Raw genomic sequence first — 16,106 nt, forward strand, 5'->3', positions numbered from 1 at the left:
TCACTATATCTAGTCTTCGGGCACATGGGGCTGCTGTTTTTGTAACAAACTCCATTATATTTTAGGAATTTGAAGATGAAAGATATGCAAAACTGTTCAGTGTGGGGAAAAATCTTATGAAAAGCATTTTTATAAACAAGGTTTTTTGTCTTTGGATATTGATGAAAGATAAGTTTTGCAATGTGAATCGTGTGATCTAAACATTTTTCGTTAGTGTTAGATACTTCCAACGTTGAAAGTATTTCCATACAAATTTCAAAACTTTAGACCAGTCAGAACTATTGTTGTGGCATTTTTCCTTATCATACTAAATATAGTATGTCAAGTCAAGTCAAGTCAAGTCAATTTTATTTATATAGCCCAAAATCACAAATCACAGATTTGCCTCAAAGGGCTTTACAGACTGTACATGGTATGACATCCTCTGTCCTTAGACCCTCACATCGGCCAGGGAAAAACTCCTTAAAAAAAAACTTTTAGCAGGGGAAAAAGAAGAAGAAACCTCAGGGAGAGAGACAGAGGAGGGATCCATCTCCCAGGACGGACAGACGTGCAATAGATGTGGTTGTACAGGGCAGCTCAACAGAGTAGAATAGAGTAGATGGAGGAGAAACAGAGAGAGGAGCAGCAGTTCTGGGAGGGGCACAGCAGCAGGTGATGGATGACCAGGTCTATGTGTGTACATAGTGGCCTGTACATATGTTAATCAATTCATTAAGGAACTATTCTTAAGAATACTTTAAAGATCCAGTGTAGGTGTAAGAAAAAATAAGTACTTCACTGAGTGTGAATAAAAGATTCTTTCTGAACCAGCTTACTCCTACTTACAGTACAGCGGAGTGTATAGGTCATGGTTACATTACATTTCCATCCTACGCTTATTCGCTCGGCCTCCCATTCACTTCTATTGAAGCACACACAAGGACGAATTTCAGTTTTCAGGTTTCCAAATACATCCAATCAGAGACAAGGATTACCCCACACCTGCCCCATTGTTCCTCAGATACATGTTTTTCTGGAAAGTCGTCAGTGTTTTTTTTATTTCTGCAAAAAAACTTGTGGACCAACTGGCATGTGAAATATCATAGAATATCATTCTAGCATTGTTATAATATACAGTGGTGAAAGAAGTATTCAGATGCCTTACTTAAGTAAAAGTACTAATACCACACTGTGAATTTACTCCACTACAAGTAAAAGTCCTTGATTCAAAACCTACTTAAGTAAAAGTACAAAAGTATCAGCATCAAAATGTACTTAAGTATCAAAAGTAAAAGTACTCGTTATGCAGAATGGACCCACTTATATGTTCAAAATATATTATTTGATTATTTGTATTGATGCAGCGTTTTAATTTAGTAAAGATAGGGCTCATTTTAACTACTTAATATACTGTAATGAGGTTGAATAAAAAAAAAAGTCTAATCACTTTAAATTGATCATGTTTTTTATGTTAAATCTCACACTAAAAAGTAACTAAAGCTGTCAGCTAACTGTAGTGGAGTAAAAAGTACAATATTTCCCTCAAAATGTAGTGGAGTAGAAGTAAAAAATATACATAAAATAAAATTCTCAAGTAAAGTACAAATACCACAAAATTGTACTTAAGTACAGTACTTGAGTAAATGTACTTAGGTACTTTCCACCACTGATCATTTATAAATGTGAATGTATTACTTGGGATAAATTCTTTAAAATAAGGAGAAACGGAAACAAAAAGAAAACCAAACTGAAGCCGGAAAGAAATTCTGCAGCTGGTAAACCATAAACATTACATGAATCATATAATAAGCGGACTTCAGCACCACATTGACAAGTGCAGACAGTGAGGATACATGGAAAGAGATTGCAAACACAATCAATGCCAGCTTTATTTGTGTTGCTCGCACCGCAGATAAATGACTCAAGGAAGCTAAGTCAAGCAAGATAAAAAGATCCTTCTGTTTTTTTCTTGCCTGTGCGTGAGTGCACACATGTCGGGATGACATTTATTTTCTTCTGTCTCCACTACTCATATCTATTTTAATTACTAACATTGCAACATGTCACATTTTCTCACATTCCTGTGTTGAAAATGATAATTTAAGATAAACAGACCTGCCACCCACAACACAACAGTGGTATCATGCAAATGCAGTCCAATATAGCGCTTCCATACTTTATTCTTTAAAGGAAATTTGCATCCAAAGCAGGCTATATAGAAAACAAAACAACACACATTCAAAAATACAGTCACAGTCAATGGTGGAAAAAGTATTCAGATCCCTTACTTAAGTAAAAGTCCTAATACCACACTGGGAAAAAACTCCACAAGTAAAAGTCCTGCATTCAAAACTTACTTAAGTAAAAGTACAAAAGTATCAGCATCAAAATGTACTTAAAGTATCAAAAGTAAAAGTACTCGTTATGCAGAATGGCCCCACTCAGACTGTTTTATATATTCTAAATATATTAGATCATTTGTATTAATGCTTTTATGTAAGCAGTGTCCTAATTTTGTAAAGACAGGGCTCATTTAATTACTTAATAAACTCTTATGAGATTTAATTTTTTTTTAAAAAGTCTAATCACTTTTAATTGATCATATATTTTATGTTAAATCTCGCACTGAGAAGCAACTAAAGCTGGCAGCTAAATGTAGTGGAGTAAAAAGTACAATAGTTGCCTAAAAATGTAGTGGAGTAGAAGTAAACAAAATAAAATAAAAGTAAAGTACAAGTACCTCCAAATTGTACTTAAGTACAGTACTTGAGTAAATGTACTTTTCTCCATTGGTCACAGTACCAATAAAGTACCAACAAAACTCAAATAAATAAGTTCTGCCTCTGACGGAGCAGATAGCCAATCATAGTTTAGGATAATGAGGTCACTCTCTGGATACTCCCCTGATAATGTCCCCAATGTTAAACGAATTATTTTTTGATTTTATGTGAAATATAGCCTGTTTTCAATGTCACATAGTCTTTAAAAAACACCAAAAAAACCACTGTGTACCTGCTATTTGTATACAAAAATGGATTTGTCCAGAAATCCTTAAGAGGGATGTCTGATGTTCCACTAGAAGAAAGTATTGACTTGTTTTGCACTGTGACAGAAAAGCCTCTGATTAATGACAAACTCTATTGATGTTTTTGCATTGTTGCAGAAGTTCGCTACGACACTGCTCCATATTTCAGTGCTGCCTTTCATAGAAATTGCTAAATTTATCAGACAGGTTGTCAAGTAAAACACAGTGGCAGAGCGTAATGTCAGCTGATGTATATATAACTGTGAATAAGGGTTTGAATTAGATGCTTAAGGATTTGCTGCTCCCAAAGAAAAGTAGGAGCTGTCTTCGAAGCCAGATGTAACATTCATAAAACCAGGCATTTGGAAGCAATATTATAATTATTTCTGACAGGGTATTTATGTGTGCATATGTGTGTTATGTAAAACATGATAATTCACCGCTGCTGTCAGTACAGTAGCTAAATAATTCAACTGTTGGCCATTAAGCAGCTCCACTGGTGCAGTTTGGGATTAAGCACCTTGCTGATGATAACCTCTACAGTAGTTGTTAAGGGATAAGAGAGCTCTGCCCACTTACTTCACTTGCTTGTTTTCCCAGCTGGTCCAGGTGTCTCTGTGCTTTTCAAGTCCTTTTAAACAACAGTCCCCGTAGCGCCACAGTGCCTCAGCTGCATTATGCAGCAAATAAATTAATGATTTTAAGGCAAATGCGTTGAGCCTCTCTGCGTCTAAATATTAATGCCCACATGCCTACAAAGGTGATCAACAAAGACACTTAGAAAAGGTCTTTAAATAATGAAACAAGGTATTGTGCATTGTTTTCTGCTCGCCGAACAGAATACCTAATGTGCTTTGTTCATAAATGAATACTAACCAGGCAAGGTGAAAAAGTCTCCTGGTATGAATAACTTCTTTGTTTAGTTTTAGATTAAATTGTCTTTTTTAACCTTGAAGTTTTCCATTGCATTGAGTTGTTTTGAATGCATTATGTGCTGTATGTGACCAACTCTAAAAGGCTTCTTTTTTTCGTTGTTGTGAAAAATGAATTTGAATATTTTCATGCGTGTAAAAACCCTGTATGTATTTTTCTCTCCTCTTGCAGATGTGGATGAGTGTGCAGCAGGGATAGCAGTGTGTCCCCGGTTCAGGAAATGCATAAACACCTTTGGTAGCTACATCTGCAAGTGCCACGAAGGCTTTGACCTGCAATACATCAATGGGAAATACCAATGCATAGGTACTGTCACAAGGTCTCCGCACTGGGGCTTTGCATGTGTACACTGACAGTTTTTGCTTGCTGTAATCATTTCTCCTGCCACCCACTGCCATCCAGTAACCAAGTACATTAACTCAATTACTGTACTTAAGTACAATTTTCTCATACTTTCACTCAAGTATTTTTTATGCTACTTGTTACTTTCACTATCCTTTATTTCAGAAGCAAAATGTTCTACTGTTTACTCCACTACATTTATCTGACAGCTACAGTTACTTTAAATATTACAATTTTGTATAAAACAAATTCGTTTTTTCTCAGTTTGCTGCAATATGTAACACATTAAAGTAATAGCAATAAGAAACACTCTGTTACAAATTAAACTTCTGCTTTTCCAATCTTACAGTACCAAAAGTAAAAGTATGCATTATGCAAAGTGACCAATTTCAGAATAATATACAGTACAGGCCAAAAGTTTGGACACACCTTCTCATTCAATGCGTTTTTCTTTATTTTCATGACTATTTACATTGTAGATTCTCACTGAAGGCATCAAAACTATGAATGGACACATATGGAATTATGTACTTAACAAAAAAAGTGTGAAATAACTGAAAACATGTCTTGTATTTTAGATTCCTCAAAATAACCACCCTTTGCTTACTAGAATATAAGACATGTTTTCAGTTATTTCACACTTTTTTGTTAAGTACATAATTCCACATGTGTTCATTAATAGTTTTGATGAATTTACAATGTCAATAGTCATGAAAATAAATGAAACGCATTGAATGAGAAGGTGTGTCCAAACTTTTGGCCTGTACTGTATATTACATAATACTCGAATAATATAATTATTAATGCATTGATGTGTTCATCACTTTAATATTGTATTTGTTAAAGGTGACTGATTGTAAATCCCACCGCTTTTCTTGGTAAGACCCGCCGTTTGCAGCAGCCTGATTATTTGAGTCAGGTACTAGTAACTGGACAGGTGTCTCCTGAAGAAAAGCAGTGCTAGTAAATATAGCGCATTATAGGTGGAGCTCATTTGAACTACTTGCAGTGTTTATCATTCTGTTTAATGAGCACGATTTACATTGTATTTGGTATCAATCTAAATCTGCAAAGTAACGAAAGCCGTCAAACTAATATAGTGGAGGAAAAAATACAGAAATGTAGTTGAGTAGAAGTATAAAATAGCACAAATTGAAGTACCTTTAAATTGTACTGACATGAGTATATAGTATATTACATGACTAGATGTATTTCATTACATAATAAAAGAGGAACTGAAGCCACTTCGGAATACCTCAGAGATAATGAACTATTAAACCATTGCAGTCCAAACTGCTGGTTCTGTTTCATGTTATTAAACTTTGCCTCAGCAGTGCACCTGCTGTCCTGAAAAATTAAACCAATATTCTGTACAAATCCTCATAGCTACCTTGAATCTCAGCAGCGTCTGGGGGAAAAGAACAACAGTAAAATGGTTTAAAGACCTTGCAGTTTGATCTCAGGGGAAATTTTCAATAAACATCTCTCGTGATGATTTTTGCTCTTGTATTCATAAGTGGGATCACTGCTTTTCACTTAACGCTTTTACTAACAGAACAGATGACATATACTTTGATCCCTCCTTGAAGTGGATGTGAAGCAATTAGCCTTTGATATTCTGCTGTTATGTCTACGTTTTTTGGGGGTTTTTTTATGCTTGCACCCGGTAGCTGAATGTTATGTTTCTATTATCTTTCAGATGTGGATGAGTGCGCTTTAGGTCAGAGCCACTGCAGCAGCTTCGCCACCTGCTACAACACGCCGGGCTCATACAAGTGCAAATGCAAAGACGGCTACAGGGGGATGGGCCACGACTGCAAACGTAAGAAATGGGAACAAAACCCCCAAGGCCCCGATGCTCACTTCTGCAAAGAGGAACAGGGGCCTCACGTTTTTGTTTTCTTTGCCCATGTTTTTAAAAAAAGCTAAGAAAGAGCGAGGAAAAGCCTTGCGAGCACTGAGTGAAATTCCTTTCTTTGTACTGGCTGTCAGTCATTACTTAAATCACCCTGCTGCCTTATCACATGAGCCCAGAGTGAGTCCTTTTTTGACGTGTGGCCATTTTAATCAGACAAAAAAAAGTAAAGTCATCATCAAATGTGAAATATTTCCTTCCCTGGACTCATTTTGCCTGCTGACACACAGTTCATTAGTCTGTGCGTCTGCAGTTTTTTTTTTTTTTTTTACAGCCGCTCAGTGGACAAGAAGTCATTTATTCTCTACAGTTATTTAATCATCTAACAGACACAACTGGTGTAATAGTCCATAGAGCAGAGAAGATGCCTGCTGGCGTAGCGCGCTGCAAATATTTCACCCTGTCGGCTGCCCAAGGGGGTGTGAGCCACAAGTGCTCTGGGAGTCGAGTTGCAATATCCTATTTGTGTATCACATATCAAAGTCGCCTGCAACCTGAGAAGGCAATAACTGAGTTCAAACCTCCTGCTTTTGTCCACTCCCATTCCTCACTCATGAAACCCTTATGAAGCCCCCCCCATCCCCACTACCACTACGAACCATCACACCAACCCCCCAGTCTCCGTCTCTGCTCCTGAGGTGAAGAATGTGTGGAGGAACAAAGGAAAAGGAGGTGTAACTTTGATGACATCAGCAGAGCGAGGGTGATCTCCGGGGCACGGCAGCCTGTTTGAGCGCCGAGATCATTCGGCACACAGAGAGCAGCTTAAGCCTGCTGCTGCGAGGCCTCTGGCTAAAAACACACAAAGAATCACTAATCAGGACGCGCACATGAACGGATTAAAAAGCCACTGTTAGAGAGCAATATTGATTTCACAAAAGCAAGAAATTTGCTAAACGTGGGGCATCTTGGTGGGTTAGCTTGTGTCATGTTGCATGCAGCCCTCTCTTTCTCTCTTCTGACAGTCCCTTTGAGCAAAATATCTCCACAGTTTTCCTTTAAACGACCCAAATGAATGAATGTGAACTCGCTTGATGATTTTATGAGCCTCTCTTGTGAGAGCCTTTGCTTCAGCGAGATTTAAGACACCCAATTTGTTTCAGGATGCTAACATTTAGTTAATAGATATTAGGAGAAGTCTCAGTAGATGAAAGAAAGCCCTCCTCTGCAGAAGTCAGACTAATCATTGCCGTTAGTCTGCAATTGTACGCCTCATTAACTCTTAAGTGCTCATATTTCAGTACTCCATCTGTATCTCTTATTATTTCAGCCATTCCTAAGGTGGCTATTGACCCCCCGAGGCCAGGCAAACTGCCTCCGAATCATCACAACCGCATCCCTGACATGGATCAGAGGAGGACCACCACCACCACCAGGCGCCCGCCCATTATCCCCAAATCAACAACCGCCGCCACGACTACGACTACAACCAAAGCGCCTCTGCCTCCAAAGAGGGTCACCCCACCTCCACGCAAGCCAGCAGTTACCACCCGGAAACCTTTTATTCCAACGAGGAAGCCACCAACACCTACACGCAAGCCCTACATCCCACCAAGACCAGTTCCTCCCACCAGGCGTCCCCCACCGCCGCCACCACCGGTCACACCTGTAGACAACACCATCCAGAAGGAGGTCACCAAACAGAGAGGGGATGTCCACAGTAAGAACGAGCTTTATACTTTATTTTACTTTTTACTTTCAGTTTGACTACACCAGGGGTAGGCAACCCCTCCAGAGCCACATGTGGCCCTGTGGCTGTGACCAAAACATTTATAGGAAATGAAACGGTTAGTTGTTTGCGTTTTAATTTTAATTTAACATTGGTGTAGACCAAAAGGAATTTCTATTCTTTGATTGTAAAAAATGTGCAGCTTATATACAGCATTGAAACATTGGTTCTTTTTACTTTTTGGTCAACTTAAATGTGCATCATTGCTTACAAAAATCTACAGTCTGCCACCTTAACCTTTAAATTTTGCCAACTTCAAGTCTAGTTTTAAGTTTCCCTAGGCTAGCTTTTGATTCCAATTCTCCTGAGATATTTGTCAAGTGTCAAGCCTCTCATTTGCACTTAGGTTCTCACTGCTTTCTGACATCATATTGATAAATGCCCATTATGACCTATTAGTAAAGCTGGTGGGCTAGTTTAGACTTAGTCAACAGTGGCTCTTTTGCCCATAAAGGTTGCCGACCCCTGGACTACACCTTTAACACCTTTTTAAATAAGCACATAAGTTCCTTCTAAAGACTATCTGAATCTAAGGGTTAGAGATGGGAAATCAGCATTTCTGATTAGACATGACATTATAGACCTCCTAACACATTTGATTTTTTAAATGTATTTATTTTTTCCAACATCAAAGACACAGGTAGGAGGGGAGGAGTGGATACGGGTTATCAACATATAGAATATTGAAATAGACAGAATGATGGTTATAGGGAAGTAGCTATGTGGACTTAACTGTATTTTAGTCATTAATAATACACGGTCGCCCATAAAGTTGGAAAATTTGACCTCTTTCCACGATGATTATGACAATGTGATTTATTCTTGACAGATTAAGTGTAAATCTTCTCAAACTGTACTGTATTATCAATCTCTTCCAAACATATCAGAATGAAAATGAAACCACAATAAACCGAGGCTTGTGTCTGAAAACAAAATTTACAACTTTATGGGCGATCGTGTATTTGTGGTAGCAGCATTTATAAAAGGGCTGTCAGTAGAAGATAATTATAAAAAAGAAAAATTAAAATATCAATAAGTGGATGAATGAATAAATAAAGGCATTTCAATAAAATAGTATGCAACAATAATGATATTCCTCTTATGACCTTCTTAGATCTCTACGTAAACAAGTCTTTAAACCTGTATTCATTTATTTTATGGCCATTAAGAGGTAATACATCAATCTATAAACACAACATAATATTGAAATATCATCACCTTATATTATACATCATAAAGTTGTTATTGTTTTTTTTTTCCTTTTGGCAAAATGTATTTACACATGCAGGATATATAAAGTATTATTATCATTAATCTGGAGTCTTGTTTCTGGCCAAATAAGACACTTATTTACAATCCTTTTGGCCCTACCGACTCCTCTAATAGATACCTACAGTTTTAATAAAATAATGCAGTTAACTTGTGTAAAATAAATCCCTGTGGGCAAAAACCTCCAGTTACGATCATTCTGAGTAGTCCATGTGCTACAACTATGTTTGAGTTAACCCTCCTGTTATGTTCATTTTTTCATGAACAGCAATAAACCAGGGCATGTTTAATTATCCAAAACTAAAAACTAAAATAGAAACTAAAAAAATCCTAATGAACATTGTTTATATTTCATTAATAACTCCATTGCTAACCATTTCAATCTATACTTAGTGCAATGTTGTTCTTTACCTCTCAAAGATCATGGTTCAATGAGGGTAATTCACTCGTTTTTCATTTAAAAATTAAAAAAATGTTAAAACTTTTTGTATATATAAAATACAATGGTTTTGCATGACATTGACACATTGACAGTACATTTTATTTTACCTTAAAACATTTTTTTTTAAATGAAAAAATACTTTTACTATTTTTTGGGGGAATTTTTTAACTTTGAAATGGGTCAATTTGACCCTGCAACATAAGTGGAGGGGTAAAATCTAAGATACATGTATAACCTGAAAAAGAGTATAATTTGTCCCCTCTAATGTTCACTATTTCCACCAGCTAGTTGCAAACTTTGACTGACTGCACTTTTTGATTGAGCTGGTATTGTCCAGTGGCGTAAGGGTTAGTTTAGTTTAGTTTTTCCACTGAAAACAATTCTCTGAAAACTGAAAACTGCTCTCGATGAGAGCAGTTAGAGAGGGCAGAAAGAGTAAATTTGTGAGACATAGAAGCAAAGAATGTACTGAAAGATGTTAAAACACTTCATAAAGCTGAGTCGCAACACCTTTCACATTACACATTTAGAAGAAAAGAGAGGAAAAAAATTACTAAAGCAGCTTTAAAAGCAGAAGAGAAACAGAAGAACAATGGTTCTTAGCAGGTTCTAACCTCTGATTTTGATGTTTAACAGTGAGGTGAACCTTTCTTTTATTTTTGGCGGTCACAGACTTTGACATTAAAAGACACTTATTTGTCTCACGATTCTTCTTCATCAGCTGCCTGACAGGTTTCCTCAAAGAAAATTGCAGTGTATTTGCATATTCCTTCATCTGAATCGTGAAACATTGTGTTTATGATGACACATGTCACAATCTGGGGAATCAGAAGTGATGTTTACCCGACAGATGATGTTTATTATCATATTCATTTTGTGTTCAGACACACAAATATGTGCACACACGGTGCAATTGGCAGTCAGTTCCCATGTGTAGACAATATCTGCCAGCTAACAGCACAAAAGAGTTAAAGATAAACATTTAGCAAGAAATGAGAAGATTACTTTGATGGAAATGGTGAAGATATAAGGCAACGAGAGTTCTGTGTATTGATGCTTTCCAGTAGTTTCCTGTTATACATAAAACCCTCTGATATGATATCGACCTCCCTTTTACAATATGATAAGCAGAACTAGATGATTGATTAATGGCCGTTAAGAATTTGGTCGATCACATGGAATTTTTAATCGATCTGTGTATTTTAAAATTATTATTTTATTTACTTATTTTATCTATGACTGTGTATCAGTACTCACTGAACTGAAACATGGCCGAGCGTTCAGTTCTGCGGCCGTACGTCACATTTAAATATGAAAGATTACTGTGAAAACTAACCTCATGCCACTTCGGGGGCTAAAACACAAATCATTGTCTCTTTTTGTCCTTTCAAAAATAAAAGCAACCATTTTTAAAACAGGCTTTTGCATAGTACGGTCATGGAAAAAAATATTAGACCACCTTTGTGTCTTCATTTTCTTTTTCATTTTAATGCCTGGTACAACTAAAAGTTAAATTTGTTTGGAGAAATATAATGATGAAAATAGGTCATAAGGTTTTCTTGAAAATAACCAAAATCATTATCAAATTAATAAGAAGTTGAAGAAAACAAGGGTGGTCTAATAATTTTTTCCATGACTGTATATATCTTTTATTTTACCCATGTATGTATGCATCGATTAATTGATCGTTAACGTTATAGATGCTCCAGTTTGCAGATTTCTACTAAATGCCCATCCCTATGCAGAACTATGTAGAAGTAATGATGATGAATATTTTTTGATAACTTCAAAAGTAAAAGTGAGAATGTTTTCCTCAGAAGGTAATTATCTTTTTGGCTTCAGTTAACAAACACACAGTGTGTCTCAGCCAGACTGTTGTTCATCCACATGTCACACCTCGCTTCCTGCCAAGCATGTATCTGTGACACCAATTACACTCAATATGCATCACCAGTCCTTGTTTTAGTTTGACGCTCACGATCAACACCACATTATAGAATTTAATTACAGAAATACTGTAGCAATTAGAGGTGGTTGAGGTTTTCTTTTTGCTTTAACAAAGAAGGTGATCATTGCAATCATCTGCTGATGATGATGATCGCAGTGTTAAATGCGGTAAAGCTCCTTTTCATAGCAGTGAATTGTTTTTAATGAGATAATCTCTGTAACGTGTCTTTGTAAGACTCAAACATTTAGTTCAGGGCCACAGTCTACTTTTTCTCCTTTTTTTCTTATCTAATAGATGATTTGTTCGTAAGTAATTACAATATTTAAATAGTCAGGCTGTTGAAATTCTATATTTTTATCTATCAACAAACCAGAAGGAAAAAAACACAGAAGAGCACTAAATGCATAATTATCCACAACATAAAGTAGCTCCAAGCAAATGCAGTCTTTATTCCCTTTTAAGGTGGCATTTGCTTAACATTACACCGCCCAGCTGCTCTGGAAATTACTTGGCCTTTAAAGAAAATAAAGATCTACTTCTTCAGCAGTAATAAGTTGACTTTAAAGCACTGAGAGCTACAGACAGGATAGGACATTTGGAGAATATTTAGTTGGTGTAACACATTGTTGGTTTTGGGATTTGTTGGCAAAAAAATAAAACAATATAATAATGCCACCTGTATCCTTTTAGTTGCTTACACGGCCTAAATTTAACTTTTTGTAATCTCCAACTTCTTACAGCATACAACACACCGTTTGAACAGGAACAAATCAAACATATGTAGTGTCAGTAAATTTGCACATAATTGTGATAAACAGCCAAACAGAAAAAGCAACAGACGGTGAGATTCATTGAAATATTTAGTCCAGATGCACACACAGAATAAATTGCATTTAAATTGTAATTGAGGATAGATACAAGTGTCTGCTCGTACCACAGCAATAGGTAATGTTTACAAAGACTTAAAATAAAGCTGCTTTGACATAGAAGTATGTTGTGAGATGCAACTGCAAAGTACAGGATAAGAGGTGAGATACCTTGGTTCTGACTCACCTTGCCAGATGGCATCACATAATTAGAAAAAGGAAAGAGGAGAGAAGATTACATTAACACCTGTCTGCACTGCTTGAGGGAGACATCAATCTAATAGTTCGCACCACGGCAGAGCAGTTCTAGAAATCTTTCCTGAAGATGGTTTGAATAAGATGAGAGTAGGAGGGAGGAGAGACACCCCTGAGTGATTATTCAAATAATTGGACGGAAATAGGAAATCATTTGAGTAAGAGCCTCACCGCGTGAAGAACAACTCAGCTGTGCTCCAAGTGCAGGTGTGGACGTCAGAGATCCCTTTTTAATCTGAGCCTGTCTTCAATCTTTCCTTATTTTTAGATGGAGGAATAGATATAGGAATAGTTCAATAATTTGTAAAAAAAAATAAACAATTTAGTTCTCTGACAGGGGGTCTGCAGGGTTCTTCTCAAGACCTGTTATGACTCTGTGGTGGCTTCCGCTATTTTTTACGCTGTGTTCTGCTGGAGAGGGGGCTGCAGGGACAGGGACAGGAAGAGACTGAACAAACTGATCAGAAGAGCGAGCTCTGTCCTTAACTGTCCACTGGACTCCATAGTGGAGGTGATGTTAGCCAAACTGGCATCCATCATGGACAACCCCTCTCACCCCCTGCATGACACTGTGGGGTCTTTGAGCAGCTCCTTCAGCAGCAGACTTCATTCATTCCAGCTGCCATAAGACTGTACAACACCAGCACAACCTGAACGTGTTGTAGTTTTTCTTTCTTTCTCTTCTGCAAATTTTTGCATATAATTTGCACTCTGCACATTCCTCACTTAATTTGCACTAAGTTGTATATAGTATATTGTATATTGTTAAATGTCTTTTTCTTAGATTGTTATTTTTTTATCTTTATCTTAAATTTTGTGTGAAATTTGTGTGGTCGGCTGTAACAAAGACATTTTCCCACTGTGGGATTAATAAAGTCAATCTAATCTAATCTAATCTAATCTAAGACAAGAAATCGATGAGAACGTACCAGTCTTTTGTCATTGTGCAAATTAGCATAATTATCATTTAGCTTCACATAAAGAGGCAGGGAAATTGCGAGGGGCCATCTCCACAGTTCTAAATAACTGTGCTCACGCCATCTGGGCTTTAAATTTTTGTGCGCAATTACATTGCACTTTTTTTTTTACATAGCCCGTTTTTCACACAGCTGCATGACTCCAAAAAAAAATATTCCATAATTGCAAATTGGTACTGTAAAAAGGCATGAGATTCGTGTCATGAACACATGGGGACCTGGTCTTCAAGGATGTAGTGGAGTTTGCTGAAAATAATTTGATTTGCTTATTTTATTGACTTTCAAAAAGACGCATGACTACAATCGAATTGGCATTTTGGAAGATTTTGGCACCCCATAATTCATAATTGATACAGTAAAAAAGCCTGTATTTCATGTCATGAACACATGGGGACTTGGTCTTTGAGGAAAAAGCATCATGAATACAATAAATGGCTATTTTGGAGTCGGGCAGCTGCGTGATAAACGGGCTACCGTAAAGTGTAATGTAATTGCACACTAAAATTTAAAGTGCAGATGGGGTGACCGCAGTTCAAAAGCCATCTGAAGCTCACTGGTTAATACCATGTGTAGCATCCCTGAATGACGATCGACTCTTGAAACCTGTGGTTCACAAGATTTATTCACAACCGTAAAATAAAAATAAGACATTCCTTGGCCACCTTATGAATCCACCATAAGAGCTACGAGATGGGAAAACAAGAGCAAACATTAGCATTAGCGCCTTAGCAAATAAATACTTTTACACTAGTAAAGACAACAAAAATAGGCACTAATATATATGACAGAAGAAAATAAACTTTCACGAACAGCCAGGCACTATAAAAGCCTTTGAATTATGAAGCACTCGTTATCATTGACTGTTGTTTTTTTAAGTTACATTCCACTTTATTTCCTCTCCATACCTTTCAAAATAAAAGCACCCGTTTCACACTGGAAGGAACCTTTTCGAAATAAAAGCATCACAACATTGTAAAACACCTAGAAAATATATAAACAAGCTATATAATACAAATACACCAAAAAAAAAACCTTGCTAAAGGTCATTTACATCCTGTGTTTAATCTGCACACAAACAGAAATGTAAACCGTTTTTAGAGTGAGTTACTTAACCTTCTGCCTATCACCTCTGTGCATCGTCCCCGCTGGTTGACTGGCAACCTGGTGATGACAAAACTCCAGGAAGTCACTCTTTCCAGACAGATAATAGTTGAGATCATACAAGATATGATAAACTGTATTGATCCTACACAGAAAAAAAGAAAAAATCAATATGTTACAGCAGCTTAAGAGTTAAAAACAAATGGAAAAAAGTGACCAAGAAATTACAGAAAATGAAACGACACATAAGCACAAACATGCCTGTAGAACCACAAAGTGACAATTTTTGTGTATGTTTGATGATTACATGGTGCTATTGAGTGAGCTTTGGAGGTGCTAGAAGTCAGACTTCTTTAACTTAGTAGAAATACAGGGTAGCTGTTTCTCCCTGCTTACAGTCTTTATGCTATAAGCTAAGCTAATTGCCTCCCTGCTTTGGGACTACAGTTGAAGAAATACAAACTTATTTCTATGATGAGAAAACCCTCAAACCTCTAAGGTGAATAGAACTCTTTCAACATCCTCTCTATTGAGTTAAAACACATTAACATTTAGAATGAAATAATGTTATTTTCTCAAGGTTCATAAAGGTTTCAGCCACAAAAAATAATATTAATAAAGAGAAGTCACACATTCCTTACAAAAAAAAAAAGAAAAAGTGATGAAGTACTCTGTGTTCATTTCCAGACCTTTAAAAGAAGCCAAGGATTTGTTATTGTGGAACATTTTGGCAGAACAAAGGAGCAGCTTTTATTGACCTCCCGAATATCTGGATGAAATGAACCACAAAAGGTCAAGCACTAAAATAATGAGGGTAGCCAGAGGAGCAACATTTAGTACAAGGTGTTTCGACAAAGTTGTTGAACAAATAAGTCGTTTACAGAGTCCCTTACACCAAATTATAAAGCCACTTCTCGTGGTATCTACCAATGCAGAAAGAGACAGTTTTATGTTTTAAGGTTTTGAGATATATGAGATCTCCCATAAGACAATGCAGATGAAAGGAATAAAGGGATTTATCTGAAAAACTCATATCTGTCTTTGCAGAATCAGTGTTCCAGTTAATCTGAATGACCTTGCTGGGAAAAGTTTTCATTTGGAATACTTTCTACTGAAGAGAAAGTCACATGAAAACTGTTAACATTGAGGTCTGTGGATCATGCAAACAAAATAACCAGGAAACCTCTTTTTTATGGCAATTTGGGTGTGTCTTTATCATTTTATATACAGCCAATGTGACATACATGTACTTAACATGTTTCTGTACTTTGGCTAGAGTAACTTTAACCTAAATGGCTGCAGAGAAAACAAATCTAGCATGA

The 16,106-nt window shown here is 36.7% G+C and overlaps 1 protein-coding gene across 1 annotated transcript in view; it reads left to right on the plus strand.

Annotated features, from left to right (window-relative positions):
• The window catches only part of npnta (nephronectin a), a 67,563-nt gene that overhangs the window by 43,076 nt on the left and 8,381 nt on the right, over window positions 1-16,106 (plus strand). The window contains exons 6-8 of the mRNA XM_059341349.1: window positions 4,112-4,246; window positions 5,982-6,104; window positions 7,468-7,857. Coding sequence (XP_059197332.1) covers window positions 4,112-4,246; window positions 5,982-6,104; window positions 7,468-7,857 — 648 coding nt within the window. The remainder of the gene's footprint in view (window positions 1-4,111; window positions 4,247-5,981; window positions 6,105-7,467; window positions 7,858-16,106) is intronic.

Source organism: Centropristis striata, chromosome 1 (genome assembly GCF_030273125.1).
Source record: "Centropristis striata isolate RG_2023a ecotype Rhode Island chromosome 1, C.striata_1.0, whole genome shotgun sequence".
Taxonomy (NCBI): Eukaryota; Metazoa; Chordata; class Actinopteri; order Perciformes; family Serranidae; genus Centropristis; species Centropristis striata.